This window comes from Stegodyphus dumicola, chromosome 10 (assembly GCF_044657685.1).
Source record: "Stegodyphus dumicola isolate Sdum_Otavi_A_Nest chromosome 10, ASM4465768v1".
Classification (NCBI taxonomy): domain Eukaryota; kingdom Metazoa; phylum Arthropoda; class Arachnida; order Araneae; family Eresidae; genus Stegodyphus; species Stegodyphus dumicola.
The window spans coordinates 134,125,477-134,147,994 of NC_140777.1; the positions used below are offsets into that span (position 1 = coordinate 134,125,477).

Genomic DNA, 22,518 nt, shown 5'->3' on the forward strand with positions numbered 1-22,518 from the left:
CGGGATATTCGGGGTGGACGTGTAAAGGTTAGCATATATGCGTAACAATAACATATAAAAGTAATCAGGTGTACATGTAAGGATTATATTTCTATTTAATTGGAGTGTGCTGTCAAACTGTAGCATATAGTCAAACTAATCCTATCGCTAATCGAATGAGTCAGATTGATCTTCCCACGTTGTGCCTAGCACAAAGGCGCCTGATCGGAAGGGCTGCCATTTTAAAGAAGTTTATAATAATAAAGTTTTATTTCAAGTTGTTAATTAAGAAGCAGAACTTTATTCCAAAGACTAAGGGGTCAGCCTCAGCTAAATATAGCGAGTTTCATTTATTTCGACGGAGCTTCAAACTCTTCAAAATACTAATCTGTATACGGTGTTTTCCAGGTGTCGGTACACCATTGGATCTTTTACACCAGTAGCTCCGCCCACTTGGTCAAAGGACTTCTCTCTCCACCCATGCATCGACCATTTGAGCCACTGATGCCCTGATAATAGCATGCCATTCCATCGGCTCTGCAAAATTATTCATGTTAGCTGAGCCAAAGAATATGTATTGTTACATAGACTTTCTTTACCTGAGCCAGTAGCCATTATTGCTTTTTCATCACCTTCGGACATTGCACATCTGAGCGATTGAACTGACCTATCGACCTGTATGTGCGAGAGGTTCATTACTCTATTTCACGAGGTTTTTCTCTCTTCTGATTTTGCCATGATATGATAGGAACGATATGTTCTTTTCCGCACGAGTTACACACAGGATGTGACTACCAGCCTAGGAGCCTGATAAAAGTGTGCAAATACCTCAGCCTCCCAGGTCTCGGTATCGTGTTAATGGGCGATAGATGTATCATTTGCCTGGGCAATGATAATACCTTCATTCAGCACTGTGCATGAGCAACTTGACCAAGCCATTTAAGAAAAGACAGGTGGGAAAAGAAGCCAATATGAACATTTTTAGCCTGTTTATTTCCGTAATTAGTAACATATTACAGAGTTGCAATATTTATGTTATGTTACAAATATAAAATGAATAGAAATCATTGCTTTAACAAAATGTTAGATTAGAGTAGATTATTTACATTACAGTACAGCACGCGAGGTTTATTTAATTATGACAAATTATAGTTTAAATAAATTTGGTTAACTAATTAAGCTATTATGAGAATACCAACAAACGCCTGATTTTTTTTATGTGAAAAATCTTTTTAAAATCAAATAAGTCAGTATCTACTGTTCTATATGGATGGATATAAATTAAAAGATGATTTTCAAATAGATACATAGGACTGCGTATTTATTTAACCTTAATTATGAATAAATAGCTACCAGGAGAAAGTCAGTGGGAAAGGATGTTATGAATATTTCACATAGAAAAGATCTGATTAAAAATTTTGTAACAGCTAAAACTAGAAAAAATAAAAGTATATAATCAATGGCAAAGCTAGTTCAAAATGTTCTTAAATTTTTGAGAAAATTTTTTTGTTTAGATGATTTTTTTATGGCTAAATAATGAGAAATTTCTTGAAATAAATTAAATTTTAATTCGCAAATTATTAGATTTTATGGGAAAGAGGCTGAAATACAACCTCGCACAAGGGTACATCGTAGGCAGCCCTTTTTAAAGGCATTCTTTACAGTATTTTTATATTTTTATGAGTAATTTTTATTTGTTCAATTAAAAAATTTTTTAATTATTTATTTTGAAATCCTAATAATAATTTTTGTGTCCAAATCAATATTTTATCAAATAATAAAAAATAAATACAATCAACTCCCAACTAACCATTAGAGGATTAAATGGGCATTGTCTGAAAACCAGCCAAGTTTGTTTATTGAGCGGGGAAGCCATCTTACCGCGCCTGTACATTTCGTAACAATATCATACAATTATTTCATTTTTCGGGCAGCTATAAAATGTTAAAGCATCTGCCTGATGAAAGAAATAACCAAATAAAATAAGGTTATCTTGCCTTGATAATATTTAATATAGAAAGCCAGTTGCATGAATAGAAAATTATGTTTAAAAATAGCACAAAGTCTGGTCAAAGATAACAGGAACTCATGCAATCTCTATGTAGCATTTATAATACTGTCTTAGATTCAGAAATTTACAATTTTTATTTTATTTATGATAAAAATGACCTTATTCTAAAACATAGGGTTATTCTTATCGATTTAGATCTATGATTGGTTTTTATTCTGGCCTAATTTAAACATGACCTTGGTGCATATAGAAAATGTTTCATAAAAGTCACTAATACTTGTTTTGTACTTCGTTAATGTTCAAATTATTAAATTAAACTTGAGATGGAGAGGCAGTATGAATAATAAACACGGTTTTAATTTTAATAGCTTGGGTTTGATATTATCAGTACACACTACTTGTCTTGAATAGTTTTCGGTTAGTGCAATTAGTAATTGGAAAAATTTAAGCATAGCTGTGCATTCACAATAAGCATACAATTAGACAATTTAGTGAAGCAAACTGATTTTGGAAATTACTTAGATTTTTTTATTAGAATAATGTATGTGTACTAACACGGAAATTATTGTTAAAATAAGTAACATCACTGTGGCTGAGTTAGAATACAAATGGTATTATAAAATTTGTATTAAGAATTACAAACCCACATTTAGATGTTACTATTAATAAAAAGATTTTATGGAAATTAAATCGATATAAATTCCCGCAAGTATTTTTTGAGTCATTGTGATTAAAATGTGTGCAATTTTTCTACATAATTAAGGCATTAAAAAGTATTACTTATTTATCAGATTTTGCCAGTTTATACCATACCAGAAGATAAAAAAGAATTGCTTTAAATTTTACTTTTGGCAATTTGAATTGAAATTATGTTTACAAACTAGACCTACTTGCGAACATTCGTAACTCATATGGTCTATGAAATTTACAATTTTACATGCATGTATGCAAGCAAGTTAATACATGCGCATACAGAATCATACCCCATATTGCAAGTTTTGCTCTGGAACTAAGAAAAAAATGTTAGGTATTCTTCCCAATAACTTTTAAAGAATGGTTTTACACGATACTTGTATTCTTTGTATTAAAAGCGTGGAAAATGTACAAAATAAATCCCCATTTTACATATCTACTATTTATCTATTAGATTTTACAGAGGTATTTCCTTCTGTTGCATTACTTTCACTAAAGAATTTGCTGAAATAGATTAATTCTTTCTCTAATAAAGCTTAAAATCCGCTTTATTGTACTTCAGCACCGTAATATAATAATAAAATGGTGCATGTAATAAAGAAAAGTGCTTAAGGAAAAGGTTAAAAATAAATAAGTATTTGGGAAAAAAACTGTAAATGTCTTATAAAATAAATACTTACTACTCAAAGTTGAAATGGCTTTTTTTTCACATCTTTGTCCTGTATAACCTTCCGCGCATCTGGCAAAAATAAATTTATTTTTAACATGCTGTTACTTACGACAAGAAGTAAAATAATTCATAGTTACGGTAATAATATTTATATATATATTTACTAAAGAAATATTGATTATATTATCTCCTAATATAAATTTAGTAGAAGTATCAAAAAAGACTGAACCCATATGTAGGAAGTTGAATTCCGAAAATTGTGTTTTAAAGTAACTTCAATGTAAATTATGAAAGAAATGTTTTACGGGTACTTAAATTTAAATCATGAATAACAAAATTTCAAACTTTGAAAAAGAAATTAGAAATTAAAAACAAGTAATTATCGCTATTGATCGGAAATTAGTTGACTTTTCAAAGGGAACAAACCAACTCCGTTCAATGAACAATAATTAATAAATGCGAAGGTGTTTCGTCTTTTACTCAAGTAAGAATGATGATGCCAAACTGGCAAATTAAATTAGGCCAAAATTATAGTTCCCTGAAGTGATGGTATTTATAACGAAAGTAGAGTACCAAATAATTCATTCTGAATGAAGCATTTTTGCTAATACAAGATTCCTTATAAATTTTGAGCGAAAAGCAATTTATGTAGTAAAATTTACCAAATACTTGAGTAAATGTCTTCCCAACACCTTCGCTTTTATGCATGTTAATTCAAGATCATTTGTATAAAAATAAACAGTAGTAATCTTAATTGGAATTATGAAATAGAACTCAAGGTAATTGAAATAAACATGAGAAAATTAAGAAACATAACAATGTTATCTTTGCAAAAACAAATCAAATAAAAAGGGAAAAACTGAAATATATACAATGAAAGTAAAATGTGAAGCTATAAAAGGCCAGAAAATGCATTAATTAACTTACGTTCTTTTTAGGGGGATGTCGTTAAAGTGTTTTCTTCTGTGTCTTATTCAGAAGCGGTGTGTGTCCGAAATTCCGTTATCGGCAGCGGGGATACTTTGAATTGTTTCAGGCGGTGAAACTTGTGAGAAGTAATTTATGGGACGTGGGAGGGACTAGGAATGTTTGAGGGAAGTTTGTTGCTGAGTTCTTATGTGAGTGAAAAAGTCTGTTAAAATTTTTAATATACTGACTAGTGAATGAAAATTAATTAATTTCTGGCTAATTGTCGTGTCGGAACGAGGAAGAAAATTAGAAAAGGAAAAAAGTAATTTTCACTGTCAACGAGCTATTTGACAAACTAAAGATTATGAAATAGGTTCATTTTTAGTCTTGAATTAAAATGCATAAAAGCGAAGGTGTCGTGGGACAATTACTCAGGTATTTTGTAAATTTTACTACATAAATTGTTTTTCACTCAAAATTTATAAGGAATCGGAATCTTATATAAGGAATCGAAAATGCTTCATTCAGAATGAATTCTTTGGTACTCAACTTTGGTTATAAATCCCATCACTTCATGGAACTATAATTTTGGTCCAACTTCATTTGCCAGTTTGGCATCATCATTCTTACTTGAGTAAAAGACGAAACACCTTCGCATTCATTAATTATTGTTCATTGAACGGGAGTTGGTTTGTTCCCCTTGAAAAGTCAACTAATTTCCGATCAATAGCGGTAATTACTTGTTTTTAATTTTTAATTTTTTTTCGAAGTTTGAAATTTTGTTATTCATGATTTAAATTTAAGTTCCCGTAAAAAGTTTTTTTTTTTTTTTTTTTTTTCATGATTTACATTCAAGTTACTTTAAAGCACAATTTTTGGAATTCAACTTCCTACATATGGGTTCCCTCTTTTTTTATACTTCTACTAAATTTATATTAGGAGGCAATATAATCAATATTTAATTAGTAAATAAATTATTATTATCTTACTCTTTGCAGCTATTGCGCAAGTATTAGAAAAACTTGTTTTCGAACAAAGTGAATTTTAGATCATTCAACATTATATATATATACTCATTTTCTGAGTTACTAAAATTGATGCTTCTGGGTTACATCCAATTAAGTGGAAAGGAAAATTAATAATTATTTAAGAATTGACGGTGTAATTTCAAATTAATGTACAGAATCAATAGAGCTTAAATTGCGCTGGAGCCCACCGTAGCCCGGCTCCGTTACTTCTTAGTTTTTGCAATAAATCCTAATTCCAGTCGGAGCACACCGGAGCCCTAAATAAGAAGGCTACGGTACTTCTAACTGAACAATTTTTCGACAGAAATTTGATCTCAATTTATCTTATTTATTTATTTTAAATTTATCTGTTTACATTTTGTTAAATTTTAATTTTAATTACTTTAATCATTGATTATTTAATGATATTAATAATTAATTAATTTTTGATTACTTTAGTTATCGATTATTTAATTGTTTTAATAATTAATCATTTAATTACTAATGATTTGATTAGTAATTTTATTTATTTATTTATTTTTGCACCCTTTTCCTGACGGTCTTCCATAGAGCTGCTGCCCTTCTAATTTTAGAAATTAAGCACCGAGAATCAAACTAAATGCATAATTACACTGTTTATCATATTTATATTGCATATATATTTTAATATATATGTAAGTAGAAAGATAACATGAACAAGAGAGTTAAAATCCTCTTATTTTTCATAACTATTTTACTCAGGAACTACAGTGTCAAATGTACGTTTTAGCAACAGCTTTTGAACATTCCTCTCTTTGCAAATATTTTAAATACACATGTAATATAAATATGATGAGCTGAAATGATTAAAGTTTCAAGTACACTGAGACTCTGGACCGAACTGTTATTCGGTTAGGCATGAAGTCAAACAGATTTTGGATGGTAGTTATTAATATAATAATCCACGCAACTTCAAATCTGGGCCAAAGATCATCTGTCGTATTGTCTGACAAGTGTTATCTTTCCACTCTTTGAAATTACTGATCAGACGTTTTCAGCTTGTTAGAGATGAGGAGAAAGCGATATCCAAAGCAAGAGTCGAATATTCTGAAACGTAGCACAGCAACGGCAAACGTGAGGTCTTGCAATGTTTTATTGAAAGTTGGAGTGATAAAAACCCCGAAAATATGACAAAACCACGGACATTAAATGTTATGGAACAGTGGCTGGTCAAAGCTCCAGATATGCGAATTAAAGATGAAAACGATCATTTGTTCCTTTCGGTGCCTGAACACACGGCTACAGCTATGACCATTATGAAGCTGTAAGCAAAAGCGAGATTTGTCAGAAATTATGATGTATCCCACTGATATGCCCTTCCGAGTCGCTTAACGAAGCACTATAGACTCAGATTCCTGTGTTTAAGAGTAAATTGTTGATAGTCTATAACACTGTAGATGTTGTCGCAGCAGATGTTAGAATAATTGGTACTGTGCAACATACTCAATTCTCTGACCCATGTTTCATGATGTGGTTGTATGATCTTTACTAATAATGTTACAGTATGTCTCTCGTAATGTTACAAGATTTCTGTATTAATACGCGAGGATCGTCGAGATCCCGTACATCGCTCTGCGTGGTTTTCTTAGACCTTGGATTATTAAATTATCTTTGATTTTTCAGTTATTGGAACTCCACTAATGCGAGCAGCAATTACGTGGTATAGTAATTCGATAGGCTACGATTCTTTAACAATCTTGTTCTGAGACGCGATGGTAGGAGTTCCTTCTTATACGATGCCTAACACTACATCTGAAACAAAAGAAAATCAAGCGATCTTTTTAGAATGACAAATCTACATTTCAGTCTGCTTATTCTGGCACTATAGGTACTTACTTTTGCCTATGATATGCATATTCCATGCCATGGTAATCATTTGAATATGCCAGTAGGCTCTATCTTTCTTGCAAATTTCAGGTCTATTGTTCACTTTATTCGTGACATATCAGCTTTAATGACCAATAATTTATATAGGTGTCAAATAATATTAATTCTTTAGTAAAAGTAATTTAACATTTTATAAAATTGAATGCCTGTCGCTCTTCTTTTAAAAGCGTGTGGTTAACTGATCTTTAACTTAACTTTTTGCATGAATGTCGTTTAAACTACGGTGCATTCAGGTTTAACGATAGCTTTCACAACGAAATTGTTTTACTATGATTTCTATAATTGCCATTGTTTTTTCAGCTTCATGTATGTATAAATATGTGTGTGTATGTCACCTTTTAACAAAAAGCAGCTGATTTCCCATTACAAGCATTTTCTTTCACCTACAGGTAAATTGACGACATTATTTCAGTTGACAATTTTGGAATTATTGAAGCTAGCAAAATTTACCCTAATTCTAATTAATAGCACATTGACTATCTAGATTCAAAATACTTAATTATAGGCAAATTAAGCTTTTTGATGAAAGAAGACTTTTTTAATAAATTGTTCAGATCTGCGAGAAGAAATTTTCTCCTTGCCAATACACTGCAAAACAATAAAATACTTAATAATTTCATTAACTTCTTTTTTTAAAAAAAAATTTGGCATTAACTATCACCTATACATTGAAAGTTATTAAATGATGCACCGAAACCAAGAAGAACCGAAACCAACCGAAAACAAGAGGAGAATAGAGGGAATGTGTAACTTTTAAATTTATGGATTCGTAACTATATAATTTTTTATTAATATTTTCTCTCTTTTTTCTTCTTTCGCTTCGAGGTGGCTCACTGGAAATTTCAATTTCCAGTGAGCCACCTCGAAGCCGAGAAGTGTGAAGAACTTATGCTGATTTTTTTTCCGTTGCATTTTCGATTTCAACTCACTTTTCTTGCCATAATTATTATTTTTTACCATTTTACTATTTGCAAATCTTCCGCTTACACATTATTTCATCAATTTGCTTGCCAAGTTAGTAATCTTTACTCGCTTCCATGACAACCCTATAAAACGCATCCGGTCAAGCTTAAAATTCCTTAAAAATTTAGCAAAATATTGAAAGGAGTAAGTTTTTTTTTTTTTTTTTTTACCTTTTTTCTATTTATTTGACTAAATTTTAAACTTTTGCACTCCGAAGATGTGAGTTTAAATTGTTTCAAACTGTTACATTTGTTTACTTTTCAACTTTTTAGCAAGTTGCTGAAGCATATTACTTTATGTTAGCCTAAGGTTTCACACAATTTCATTAATTTTGTTTTATATACATTGCATAGTCTTGAGATTTTGAGTATGATCTAAATTTGCTTTAAAAAAAAATTAATGTCCTGCATGAGTAGTGATTTTTAGTTCTTAACTTATGTATACATTCTATAACTTAAAAAGCAACGCACCAAGATAGAGTTATCCGAATGGGGCAAAACTGTGTATGGCCATACCTTACGATAAAATAAGCAAACTTTTGGCGGCCAATAACTGTCTAGCTGGAACTTCAGCGCATTGCAACGGAGCATCTGGATGCAGAGGACATTCCAATGCTGAGGTATGGCTGTTCATGCCTTAGTAGTTCCGGCGGTCCGCGTGAACTATGCCAGTGTCTCGCAGATGGATCTGAGAACAGTATGAGCATATGCCACTATTTAAGAAAAAACGATCAATTGGACCAAAGGAAGCAGGGCTGTCAAATCGCAGCAATGCCTGACATTTGAATCACACTGTTGTATGGATAGGGTGAATAAACTCGCACAGAGTATCAGGAAGATAGCGGTCGAGCGAGATCAACGACAGAACGCCAGGACAGAGTGACCATCCGATTGGCGATCACAGCTCCTGTTGCATCCTTATCAACGATCCGACGTGTAACCAGGACACCGGGGTTTGCAGTGACTATCAACAATGACTCAGCGGGGCTGAAATCACGGAAGCCACTGAGTTGAAGTGCCCCTCACCGTTGCACACCACCAGGCACGTTTGCAGTGGTGTCTTGCGCATTTGACCTGGGATCTTACGGACTGGAAAATAATTGTTTTGAGCAATGAATTCCGCTTTCAGCTGAGCCCCGATGACTAGCGAAAACGTATTTGGAGACATTCAGGACAGGGGTGGAATACTCATGTGACTGTAGTCCGCCACACAGCCCAACAACTAAGAATTATGGTATGGGGTTCCATTTCATTTGATAGCTGGAACCCTTTGGCTGTCGTCCATGACATCCTTACAGCATGGAGGTACGCCGACTATATTCTACACTCGGTAATGTCGCGCTTCCTTTCACGCAGCCCAAGTTTATATTTCAATACGATAATACTCGGCGGCACTCCTTTCTATGGCTTGTCATCGTGTTTTCTAACAATTCCCTGGCCGGTGCCATTGCCAGTTCTTAAGGACGTGTGGCTTTGAGTAGCAGACGTTTCCGACAATCCTGGATCTCGCCGATCTAACTCGCAACCGGAATGTGTATGGAAAGCAATATTGCAAGAGGACATCCTCCACCTCTATGAATCAATGACCAACTACAGCATTACTGACTTTTTTTTTTTCTTTTGTATATGTACTTCCTGGATAAAACATTCAATTCCTATAATACTGCTAGCGTTTCTTTTTTAATATATGTACATCGCATCCACCGATTTTCGCCCCATTCGGATAACTTATTCTTGGTGTGTCCCTTTTTATGCCACAGAATGTGTGTATATATATATATGCACACGCACACTGGCGTAATAGTATACATAATATGCACAAATAAATATTTTTTTTTATTCCAGGTGATTATAAAATCAAGGTTATGATAAAACCCTTTGTAGTTACTCCAGTAAATTGCCCTGTTTTCGATGCTATTTAAAGGATCTGAACAATAATCTTGTCAAACATCTATCTAATTTTCTGCTGAAAGCCTAATCTCCCAAGTAAAATCAGTATGTGATGCTATTACTGTTTGAGCCATTTCGATTAAACTGTTTTAAACGGAATATCACAGTATATTCATATTCGGAATTTTAGAGTCATTCTTGAAGATTTGGATATTCGCTATCTCTCAAAACCTCTCTCACCCTCTTGTTTGTGTCTTATTTTTGTTTGCAGTCCCTCTGAAAGTCTCTGAGCAATCAGAACTTTCTTCTGGCTAAACGTGTTAAGAATTCTGTGCATATTTTGGATTGTAGTTCATTTAAAGTTTTTTAAAATGAGGGATAAAATCCTGTTCATTTCTTTTCAAAGCTTTGAACTACTTCAACTTGCAGTACATGAAAGTAAGTCTTTTGAGTAGCATAATTCTTTGTTTTAATTCACATCCTATTTTGTTCTACTTTTTTATCGATTCCACTATAATTAAAATTTATGCTTTAGCTTTTCTTTCTTTAACCTTCCTTTTTTAAATTTTACTTTTCTTAAAGTATTCCTTTTTAAAAAATTTTCGATACACATTTGAAGTTTTTGATATGTTTCACCACTGTGCATACTTGCAATGAGTATTTAGAAAACAAAATTATCTGTAAACTGTTGAATAATTATTATCACTTGTGATAAGTGAAAGACATAGTTATTTTTAAAGAATTCACGAAATTTAGAGTTCTTGAATTGTACTTTTACATATTTTTAAATTCATTTAGTGAACATTTTATGCGATTTATGTAACTATCTAAGCAACACTTACTCGCAGATGTATTCTTGGATTGAGGCATAAAGGTAGCACACTCCACCATTTAGACAAAAATTCCTTCTAGGACAAGGCACTATATCTCCATGCACAGAGTCTGTATGAAGGAAAGGTATTGCCAATTAGTGTCATAAATAAACTTCACACAAAATTTACGAATGTGTAATTGCTATTACTAATTTCAAGTTCTTAAATACCAATTCCATAACTAATATTTATATTTTTTGGACTATGAGTTTATGGAATTTATAAAAAGTATCTTGATACATGTTTCTAACTCATAAATGAGTAACCTTCGTTGTTGAACCTTGAAATTCTATAAAATAATAGATGGCATTTTTAGAGACACAGGAGAATATATGCATTATAAGAGAAGGCTTAAAAGTAACAAGACTGCCTTATGCCTTTTCATTAACACTGGATGTGGGAACCTGTGCTTTGTTTTGTGAAGGTTTATGCTTCTGTGTTTTAATGGTGGAGGCAAAGACAGTAAACGCGAGCGGTCTAAAAATCGTACTCTTCAAGTTTAAAAAAGATTCTCATTTAGAAGGAGACTTTTTTAATTTTTAATGTTCATAGCTCATTTAACTCATAATTCCACGTAAATAAATTAGCATCAAGTTCTAATATTAATTTCAAACATTTAAATTAACTGACATTAAAATAAAATTATGCATCACATAATGTTACTTCATAAAATAGACACTTTATGAGACATTCACACATATTAAATTAGTGATCAGATTACATTAGACTATCTTATTACATTAAAGCACTCGGGTTGTCTGCTCGCTTGAGAGGAGAGGAGGGAGAGAAGTCTTTTTGGGAAAGGAAATTCTAAGGGGACCAAGTTTCCATTTATATTAAACATGAGGAGCAGGAAAAAAATACATATCCGGCCAACTTTTTCAGCTTCCGACTGATCAACTGCCAGTATTCTTAGTCACACGACCACAGTTGGAATTACTGATGACAATGTTAAATTCTGCTGATATTTTTAAAATTATTATATTTACAGAAGTAATTTATGGTGTATATGCAAATGAAAATAAATGCTTATAATGTATCACAAGAGTATCGGAAAAAATAGTAAATGAATCTTTGAAAATGTCTTCTTAGTACATGAGATCTTGTAATATATGTCTGGGAAAGTATTCGTTACAGAATGTGCAAAAGAAATGCATTCTTAGCATGTATTTTATCATCAATTAGATGCACTTTTTATGCTGTTAAAATATGTGAGCGTCTGTCTGTTTGTTTGTACTGTGGTGTAGTGGCCGAAACCGCTATGCAAAACCTGGGTTGTGACATCAGGTTCAAAACAAAACACAGCATAAAAATTTTATTGAACGCAAAAAAATGGCTACATACAATTCTGCAGAGAAAAACCTATCTATCACCAAAAATCAAATTCTATACATTTTACGTGCGAGAGCAATTCGTGGCTCTCGAGCTTGCGTTTTTAACATTGCCAACGATTTAATTATTTTAATAAAATTATTTTAACAACTATTGAAAACGTGTTTGTAAGTTAAAAAATAATAATTTTCAGCTTATGCTCACGAGACATCCTTGACCATATAAATCTTCAGTCTCTTTTTCTTTTATGTAACCTTATCACAGCTCCTCCCCTCATAAAGAAATTTTTCTTGACTATGGAAGGAAAAATTCTAAATACATTTCACTGCTTTCAAAACACAAGTGGTAACCATTTAAGTGATAATAGAGAAGCCAGTTATATTACCCTGCACTTATTTCTAGATAACATAAATGCAAAAATACAACAAAAAGATTTAAATTTTGAATCTACACAAAGTACCTTTTCAGTTTACAAAATGCTAATACTTAAACATTTGATTCTAACCATTTTGAAAATGAAACACACTATGCAAACAAATCTAAATCTACAAAACTATAATTCCAAAACGCTACAAAATCATTTTTCAAATCACAATTCACAGAATAAAAAGGATTGGCTCCTCCATATACTTCATATGCTAAAGTTCCTGCTGTCCGTAGATCTGATCTCGAATAATCAATCACTGAGACAGAACACTCTTCAACATTTACAACTATATTTGGATGAGGTCCCAATTTCTTTTTCCTGACTTTATGATTTGTCAGTTCATCCAAAGAAAACTCGACAATGGCTGGTAATGTCTCCTTATACATTGCACGCCATATAGCATATGCATTTGATTCAGCATTATAATTGAACATCATTTTTACAGCAAGGTTATTTGGAAGCAATTTCTCAGAAGAAAACGTCTTGATAGAAGTGGGTTTTTCGAATATCAAATTCTGCAGATCTTGTGTTCCTTCAGTATGCGATATAATAAATTTTGTTTGGTGTTGAACATTATCATGAGTTTCTGTTGCTTGTGCTTCCGAGAATTCTGCTGGCGAAACATCCGCAAGGATAGCCCTTTCCTCTAAACTGATGTCTGTAATTTTAATGGCCTCCTCTGTATTACTAGTTAATTTCCTTACTTCCGAAAGCTCATTATTCACAACCATTTCAATTTCTATCTCTTTCTCTTCTTCCAATCTGGAATCAAAGTCTTTTGCACTCACTCTCTCTAAACTCCTGCGCGCATGCGCCTGACTACGAGTCTCCACAGCATTCAAGAGAACCGGTCGTTCCCTAATTTCCTCAATCAACTGTGCAGTTTTATTCCCTAACAAATAGTACTCTTTATCTAACTCTACCGGAGTAACCGCTGCCTTTGTAGTGACCACACCAAAATCACCTTCAATGGTGACTTTCGCCAAAGGTAAACATTTACACTCTGTGTCCAAAGGCTGTTTCACCCATACAGTTTCCCCTAATAAGTCATTAGTATTAATCCAAGTACTATTACACAGATCTATACCAGCTCCAGTATCTCTCAGATATTCTCTCTCTATCCCATTAATTACTGCTTTCTTGAAATACGGCTCAAAACATTTTCCTAAACTCTCCGTTCCTAGATTATTCACCAGATTAGCCTTATTCTTTTCCAGCGAAGGACAGTTAGGTCGGATATGCCCGTCCTTTCCACATTGGTAACACCTTATTTTCCGCTGTTTCTCGAAACCTGCTTCATTGAAAACTTGCCTTTTTTTAGGAGCCTCCATTTTTCTATGCTCCTCTGATTTAATTCTTTGATGACCACTACTTTTCTGATTATAACTACAGTTAGAATTTATATACCGCTCTCTATATTTCTCAAATGGTTTCTTTAACCTCGCTCTCTGTTCTAACTTCCTCATATCTCTTCGCAAAGCCTCATACTTATCGCATTTCTCTGCTAAAATGGAAGCTGTTTTAAATTCTCCCCAATTGTCTAAGTAGTGCTCTCTTATTTCTAGAGGGACTTGCCGCTTAATTTGCTCAGTGAGCATAAGTTCCTTAAGACTTTCAAAATCTTGAACTTCTACTGAATCCAACCAATTCTCTTAAATACACTCTCAATTCATACACTAAATCCACCCATAACATTCCGTTTTTTCTAGAATGTTCTTCAAATTTTGTTTTTAGTGCCCAAGAACTAAGCTTGAACCTCTGCATGAGTAATTTCTTAACATGCTGATAATCATCCCCTTTATCCGCTGGCTCTTTTACTATTAATTGGGCTACATCGTAAGGTAATAAAGGAATTAATTGCGAGACCCAATCAATCTCATTAACGTTCTCCTTTTGAGCTTGTTTCTCAAATAGCATAAAGAATAATGAAATATCTATATTACTCGGTTCAAAACGCGGTACTAGATCTTTCAAATTAACCTTTTTTTCTCTAGATTGTTCAACTTTCGAAACCGTGGACGCTAGGCTAATTAGTCTGAACCACATTCATCAGTTTTAACCTTTCCAATTCAAAAACTCGCTCTCGTTCCCGTTCCGCTCTCTCTTGTTCACGTTCCCGTTCTGCTCTCTCTTGTTCACGTTCCCGCTCTGCTCTCTCTTGTTCACGTTCTGCTTTCTCTTGTTCGGCTATTTCTTCTGCTTTTCTCTGCTCAGCGGTAGCCCAAATTCTTGCCGCGTATTCTTTCGCAGCTTCTTCTTCATAGTCCTCGGCATTTAGAATAGCCTGTCTAATTTCTCTTACTCTATTTGCCTGAGACACATTTGTTTCAAACTCCTCCGCTAACTCCAATAGTAGAGCTTTAGTAAATTTCCTCATAAACTCACCCATTATGGAAAATTAAAGAAAAATAACCTATCCCGAAAAACAATAATACAAAAACAACAACAGGTCTATCTCTCCAAAACTGAATAATTCCCTAACAATTCTGAATACAAATTGCCTTACAACACTTAATGATAATACCTATGCCTACAAACAAAGCGTATATATAAAAAATGCTAATTAAGAGGCAACCTTTTCCTGCTCTATATCCAAAATAAGCCTAGTCTGGAATAACTGGCATAACTTCTCCAAAATCACAAAAATGGTACTCACCAATTTTGAAGACGCCTTCGATTGACTCTCCTGGCACTACTTGGATATTCTTCCGGGAAATTTCACTATTTTGCGGCACTAGATCACGCTTCCTCCGGTGTTCCCTTCTGACACACTGTCACTTGTCACTGAAGAGGCTTCACCACGCGAACTGTCCTTGCACGCAAAACTAGATCGTTCTTGAAGAGAAGAAAGTCTTTACTGTTCACATAAAACTCAAGTTCACAGGCGAGAAAGTCCGTTCCTAAATTTACTTTCAGGAACAATCCCTAAAAGCTGCCACCAACTTTTAATATTTACTGCTGTGGTGTAGTGGCCGAAACCGCTATGCAAAACCTGGGTTGTGACATCAGGTTCAAAACAAAACACAGCATAAAAATTTTATTGAACGCAAAAAAAAAAAAAAAAAAAAATGGCTACATACAATTCTGCAGAGAAAAACCTATCTATCACCAAAAATCAAATTCTATACATTTTACGTGCGAGAGCAATTCGTGGCTCTCGAGCTTGCGTTTTTAACATTGCCAACGATTTAATTATTTTAATAAAACTATTTTAACAACTATTGAAAACGTGTTTGTAAGTTAAAAAATAATAATTTTCAGCTTATGCTCACGAGACATCCTTGTCCATATAAATCTTCAGTCTCTTTTTCTTTTATGTAACCTTATCACAGTACCAATATCTCCTCGGAACGGCGAGGAGTTGAGTTTCGAGAGAGGTATTCCCGAATTCCAAAAATTCCTGAGAAGCCATTTCGAACATTCTCATCTTCGTACGACTTTGATCAGCCCAGATAGTAATAAAAAACTTTGAAAAACGCTAATTTGGGCTCTCATTTTTCCGAATGGCAACAGTTCTCGCAGGCTTTAGATAAAGATCTGCTTTATTTCGAAAAATGTTGCCACTGCTGGCTTTCAGATAGTAAAGTTTGTTAACAAAAAAATCTGTAAGTTTACAAAATATGAAATAAAAATAGCATTGCCAAACATTAAATATATTACTATTATATAACGTCATGGTCTGACACTGAACAGAGCACGAGATTTCATGTGACGTCATTGTATGTCGAAAATGTTTCGTTAATGTCAGCATTTTAAATAAATAGCTGCTGATGGCAACTTTTTTGTTTCAGATTAAGAATGAATTCTTTCATTGATACTTAGAAAAAGTTTTTATATTACATTAAATTAAAATTACGATGTCATACGTATACGTATTAACCTGAAGTATCCAAAGTTTTTGTTTCCTGGTTTGGCAACACAAAAATATTTATGAATTGGCTGTTTCTTGGGAAGAATCAACTGACGTATTCGAATTCGTACTTAAATGCTTTTATGCACCTTCTTTTCAGGTGTACATAGAACTCATAAATTTTGCTTTGGTCGCAGCTAGCAAATTTGTATATAGTACATTAATAGTTCATTTTATTTACAGTTTTTCAAAACGCAGAACTTGTAAATATTGCTCTGGCCATAGCCCGCTCATCTGGCGGGCTTTTCCGCCAGTTTTTATTATTTTACGTGAGTTACACTCATTCAGATACAATAACACGTCGAACAAATATTAATTTATAAGTCAAACAACAAAAATCAGCATTATATTTTCAAATTTCAAATTTTCACAGAGAAAATTTGATAATATAACGTTGATTTTTGTTGTTTGACATCTAAATTACTATGTGAGTTACACTAGTTTGGTTCATGCAACAGTGTTTACATATAAAATGAATTCAATTTATTTTTAAAGAAGAATGAGAAGTATTCTTTTCCCTGCACGAATAAGATGTAAAACATACACATATTAAAAAAGAAAATGCTACTACTAATAGTTAAGTATGAGAATAATATTTATTATTTCATAGTTTTTAATTAGTTTAAAAATTTTAAAAAAGTACCTGTTTCTGTTAATGTCACATTAACTGTGGCAGATGCAGTGGCATTTCCTAAAATATTTTTTGCTAAACATTTATACAAACCACCATCCTCCAACATCACTTTGTTAATTACTAAATGGGAGTTTCGTCTGAAAAAAATAAAATTTGATTTTGTAATATTCAAGTACATAACGATTTTATACATTAATAATTTGCTAAAATCTATGCTATTCTAATCTTTTAAGTAAAATCAAAAGAAATTGAAATAAAAGTCAGAAAATTAAGAGTTTGGTTATAGTTAGAAGCTGGTGTCTTGAATTCTTTATTTACTCTGAAATCTAACTTTCATTTTATCAAAAATGAAATTTTTTACCAATTTACATTTACATGAACCAATTTACATTTATATCTTAGCATCAATATAAATGTAATCTTAATTAACTTTGCAGTTTCAAAATAGAATCACCATTAAGACCATTGCTTACAAATTTTTTAAGTCATTGTTTTGAGTGTTTTCATAATTTTTTCGAGTTAATATTAGCAGTGTACACTTTATATTTTATATCTGTTCACTGAAATAAAATTTTAACAGGAATCTATGCTGAATCATTTTTGTGAAAGAATCTCGTCTTGTTGCTCATTATGTGATTGAACCGCATTCTGACCCCCTTTTATGGCCTGGTATAGTATCTCGTCTTATATTGCAAAGTTAATACTGAATTAAAAATGAAATATTAATAATGAAAATAGGCATATAAATCCGCTTTTATCTGATACTTTAAGGAATACGAATACGAACATATTCCTTCTTTCTGCCTTTTACGGTAAATCTTTTCATGTCAAGAGATTTTCAAATAAATGACTCATAAATCATTCAGCTATTATATAAAGTGTAGCCAATGTAGAGAGAAAATCTTGAAATTTACCTATAAAAGTCCTTTTTACTGGATTTCAGTCCCCTTTGCAAAAAGCGATGTACCCATGGGATTTCAGTAATGTTCATAAACCACGCTATTTCGACACCAGTAAATATGGAAAGTTTCAAACATATCAAAGGAATTGACTTCATGAAACATTGATGGTTTGATGAAAAAGCTAGATTATTAACACATTCTTTCAGAACAGAAATTGTTCATAGGCACGTCCAAATTAAGTATCAAATTTTCCAAGCTCCTTTTGTGAAGTAATAATTACATAGAGGGAATACAGAGCCATTAATACCAGTGAGGACATGCCTTAGAAATCAAGATTACGTTATTTGAATACTACTACGGCCACTACGGCTATTTGCCTGATAAGAGGAATAACGCTTTCGTGTGGAGACTTTCTTTGGGAAAGTGATTCATATTCAAGTAGAAATGAAGGGAATATATTACAGGCTGTCTTTATTATTAGATGGAATGCATTACAGAAAGAATATGTATTTCGAAAATCTTCTGGGATTTAAATATCATTGCCATTTTGATAGGTTTGTAAGGAGCATATATAAAATTTATTATTTTCTTTGCTTGTGATATAGCACAGCTACTGGCTCACTCTTCACTGTGGAAGACTGGCCACAACAAAAATCATTTATAACACAACAAGATAACATTAGATATGTTTAATTGATAAACCTGACTGGTGTTTCTACTGCCACTACATGGAAAATTAGACCTAACTGTATTAAAGCATGGTTAAAAACGGGTAAGGTTTGAAAGCATTTTAAAGTCAGTTTTAAAAATTAAGTGACGGGAGAGAGGATTTTGGTCAGCTTCGAAGCTTCGATAAATTAAAACTTTCCTAAGAAGTTAAACGATATGGAACTAGGAACAGCTTTGTTAAAGTGATGCATGGATTTCCAGGAAATGATATATAAAAAAATTACAGATAAATATTTCTAGAATTTTTGGACAGTTAACATAAGCTAGCATATAGAAGGTCTCTGAAAATTTACTTTTAATATACTTGTCGCGTACAGCTTCTAAATTCACACAAAAAAAGTCTTGGTGGGAATTCAGAAAGATTCCTTCAGGATATTCACTAAATAGCGCAGTAAATCAAGTTAGATGGACCCCCAACTTTATAGGCGACTATTGCTAGCTTCTAATTAAAGAAAATGACAACTTCTACAAGGTAAAGAAATGACTATAAGTCTTAAAAATATTTTTCATTTTGAAAATACCTTTTAAATTACGCGTCTCTTTTAGTTTAGCGTTAGTATAAATACTATACACTATACTGAATGCCACTAAATTATGGATACCCAGATTACTAGTAATACATAGGTGCTCCTTTAGCCTTAATAACGCTTGCCACGCGATGAAGCATCGTGAATCCATGCTTTATCATGCAAGCCTATGGAAGTCTTCTAGAAGTGCAACCTGCCAAATATTTTCTAGAGTTTCATATATAAATCAGTTAAAAACGCTGGTAGTGGATAACGTGTTTGCTCATATTTTGCCAGAGTACCTCAAAGGTTTCGATAGGATTTAAACCCAATCTTCTCAGTAGTCATGCTGGCACGGAGGATTCAGTGAAATGCTCCTCGAAGAATGTGATAGCCAACCGGGATCTATGATAGCAGCAGTTATCTTGCAGGTACACTCCATTTCCATACAGATGGCAAAAAACTATGAAGGGACGTAAATGAATGCCTAGCAGATCTGCTTAATAAGATACAGCGACGTTGTAAGTGCGAGTATTAAAAGTCGAAACATTTCAGTCAGAAAATATCCTAGACCATTATTAAGCCGTCATGATTTTGTATAGTTCCAGCCTGGTACGCTGGATCTATGGTTCCATGGGATTGGCGTCATATTTTCATCGTGATGCTGTGATCTCATCAACACTCATCAGTGGGATTTGAGACTTTGTTACTTGCTTTTAATCGTCGATCGTTCAGTCACGACGTCGTATGGCTTTAGCTTCTAAGTTCAGACGATGAAGCGAGCGTTGCAATGTCCGTCTACAGACTGTTTGATTGGACCCCTCATTCGTTATGGAAGCTATCTGTGCTAAGGTATGGTGTCGCTGACTACATGCGATATGGTTTAGTGATCACAATAATTCAAGGCTACTTGATCCCTGCAACTTTAATCTTTGTTCTTCCACTTTCTGTGCGCTCTCTTTATACTCTTAATACCTTGGAACGAGAAAACTGCGATTCTGGAACTATTTCTGAAACGGAATGACCAATGCGTTGAGCATCTATTATTTGTCCTAGTTAAAAGGCATTTAAATCTCGAATTTTACCCATCTTGTTACTTTGAAAAGTGCGTACAGATGGCCACTTTTCTGATCATATGGCAGCGCCCTCTTTGCACAGGAATCAGGCAGCATCGCCGTATGTACATAATGCTATAATGCTGACTTTCCCTAATTTAGTGGAACTTCAGTATTTATTAATGTAAGACTTTTCATGTAGTATGACAGAGTTCCGGTTTGCAGTTTAGTATTTTAAATGAAGTTTAAATATCTGCTAAATTAGAGACATTTAAATACAGAACTGGACTTAAAAGTTAGCTTCTGTGCAGTAATATTAGTGTTATAAGGTATTTCTCCCGCCTTCGTAGTGTAGTGGTCTGCACGCTCAGCGTGTAATTGAGAGGTCCACGGTTCGATTCCCGGTGAAGGCGTTGCTAATTTTTCATCTTTCCTGCTTCCAAAAAATACCTAATGTCTGTACAGTGTATTTGTTCTCTGTGTTATCTTATGTGCAAAATATGAAATTATTTGATGAGGTTTCATAGTTACATAAGTTTATTAATGATGTAATTGGAATTACCAATAAACAAATTTAGAATAGTTTGGCTCTTTTTTCCGAACCCACTTCATTTCCATTGGGCGAAAACTTTACTTATCATTACTTATCTGTTGGGAAGAGGCTACAATGTGTTATTGTGCATTAGAATTTTTATTCGGATGACAGTGCAGAAACTGTTAGGCTCTCGGAAACGAGAACGTGAAAAATGAACTGTACGACCGCCGATACTTGAACCAAGGGTGTTCTACATTTCTTTGTGGACAATATAACGACTTTCACTACAAGATTCCACGTAGAGGGATGCCATAATTTCCTTATCATACGTAAATGCAAAACGAAACGAAACGCTAATTTGGTAAATATTTAATAATTATTATTGTCTCTTTATAAGTTTAGTAAAGTAGAATGTAACACAATGTTCAGTTTTACACAAACTTAAAATCATATGCCTATCAAATGTATCTAATAATATCAAATAAATTGGAAACTTTATATTTTTTAGAATACATGAGACTTTTAGTGAGCTCTTTGTGTATTGAAAGTCATTGTGCAGGCGTCAGCTGGTTTAATGAAAATTAATGGTTTAATAGATACGAAAATATTCAGTTAAATGGCAAAACAACTTCGCAGTTTTCTGAAATCAAAACTAATTACAATGCTAAATTACCCCGTATTATTTTTAGGAACTTTTTAATGGTGATTTATGTAAATTTTAAGAACTGGCTACTTTATGACTTCGTCATCATTCACAAAATGAACGCCTGAGAAATTAAATTATTTAAGATTGCTTCGCGCCAGTTCGGCAGCTAAAGCCATAAGCCGAGCCACCCAGACGGGTTAGTACATAGTTAATGACTCTGACTACCGTACTGAAAGGCCCGGGTTCGTATCCAGGAGAAGGCATTGATGTTTGTAAATTCATATTGTTTACGCGCCATGGGGGCACTTTAAATATATGGCGAGCCGAAAGTCTTCATGTATGGTTTGTTGGTAGAGAAATAAGAATGGGAAATCCTCGAACCCACCTTCCGAGGTGCTGTCGCTCAAAATTGGGATGGAACTGGGAAAAATCGTACTGCCCCTATATGGTGACCGAGGCCCTTGCCAATGACAGGTGTAATCATGTGCTCCTTGCCATGATGAATTTCGTGAGCTTATTTTGATGAGGTAAGGCAAGTGATATTAGTCACAACGCGACAATAGTACAGCCATAAACCGACTACCATTAAAAGGAGATGATTATAAGAAAGCTATCGAAATTTTAATTGGAAAGAAAGAGATAGTAGTTAACGCAGACATGAATGTTCTCCTATTTTTGGATCCGGTGATGTATCTAGTTTGAGAAAACTATGAAAGAAAGGTTCAAAGTCTTAAAACGCTAAAATATTGCTGTTTGGAACGACATAAGGGTTAAGCTATTAATATTTTTGAAAATTTTGACTGGTGTTCAATGCTATTGCACAAGTGCCATATTAAACAGACACTTTAAGGGGACGGAAAATATGCACCGTTTCGAGAGACACCACACTTAACTTTCGGAGACCGATCGCATTGACATCACTC

At 33.4% G+C, this 22,518-nt stretch overlaps 1 protein-coding gene across 3 annotated transcripts in view; it reads right to left on the bottom strand.

Annotated features, from left to right (window-relative positions):
- The window catches only part of LOC118192449 (pro-neuregulin-2, membrane-bound isoform-like), a 204,254-nt gene that overhangs the window by 23,020 nt on the left and 158,716 nt on the right, over positions 1–22,518 (bottom strand). For 2 of the 3 annotated variants that reach the window (XM_035363422.2, XM_035363421.2), the window contains exons 3-5: positions 17,232–17,359; positions 10,890–10,989; positions 3,364–3,422 (exon numbers count right to left, since the gene is read on the bottom strand). In XM_035363422.2, coding sequence (XP_035219313.1) covers positions 3,364–3,422; positions 10,890–10,989; positions 17,232–17,359 — 287 coding nt within the window. Of the gene's footprint in view, positions 1–3,361; positions 3,423–10,889; positions 10,990–17,231; positions 17,360–22,518 lie in introns of all 3 variants that reach the window. The other variant, XM_085825565.1, reaches the window with a different exon arrangement.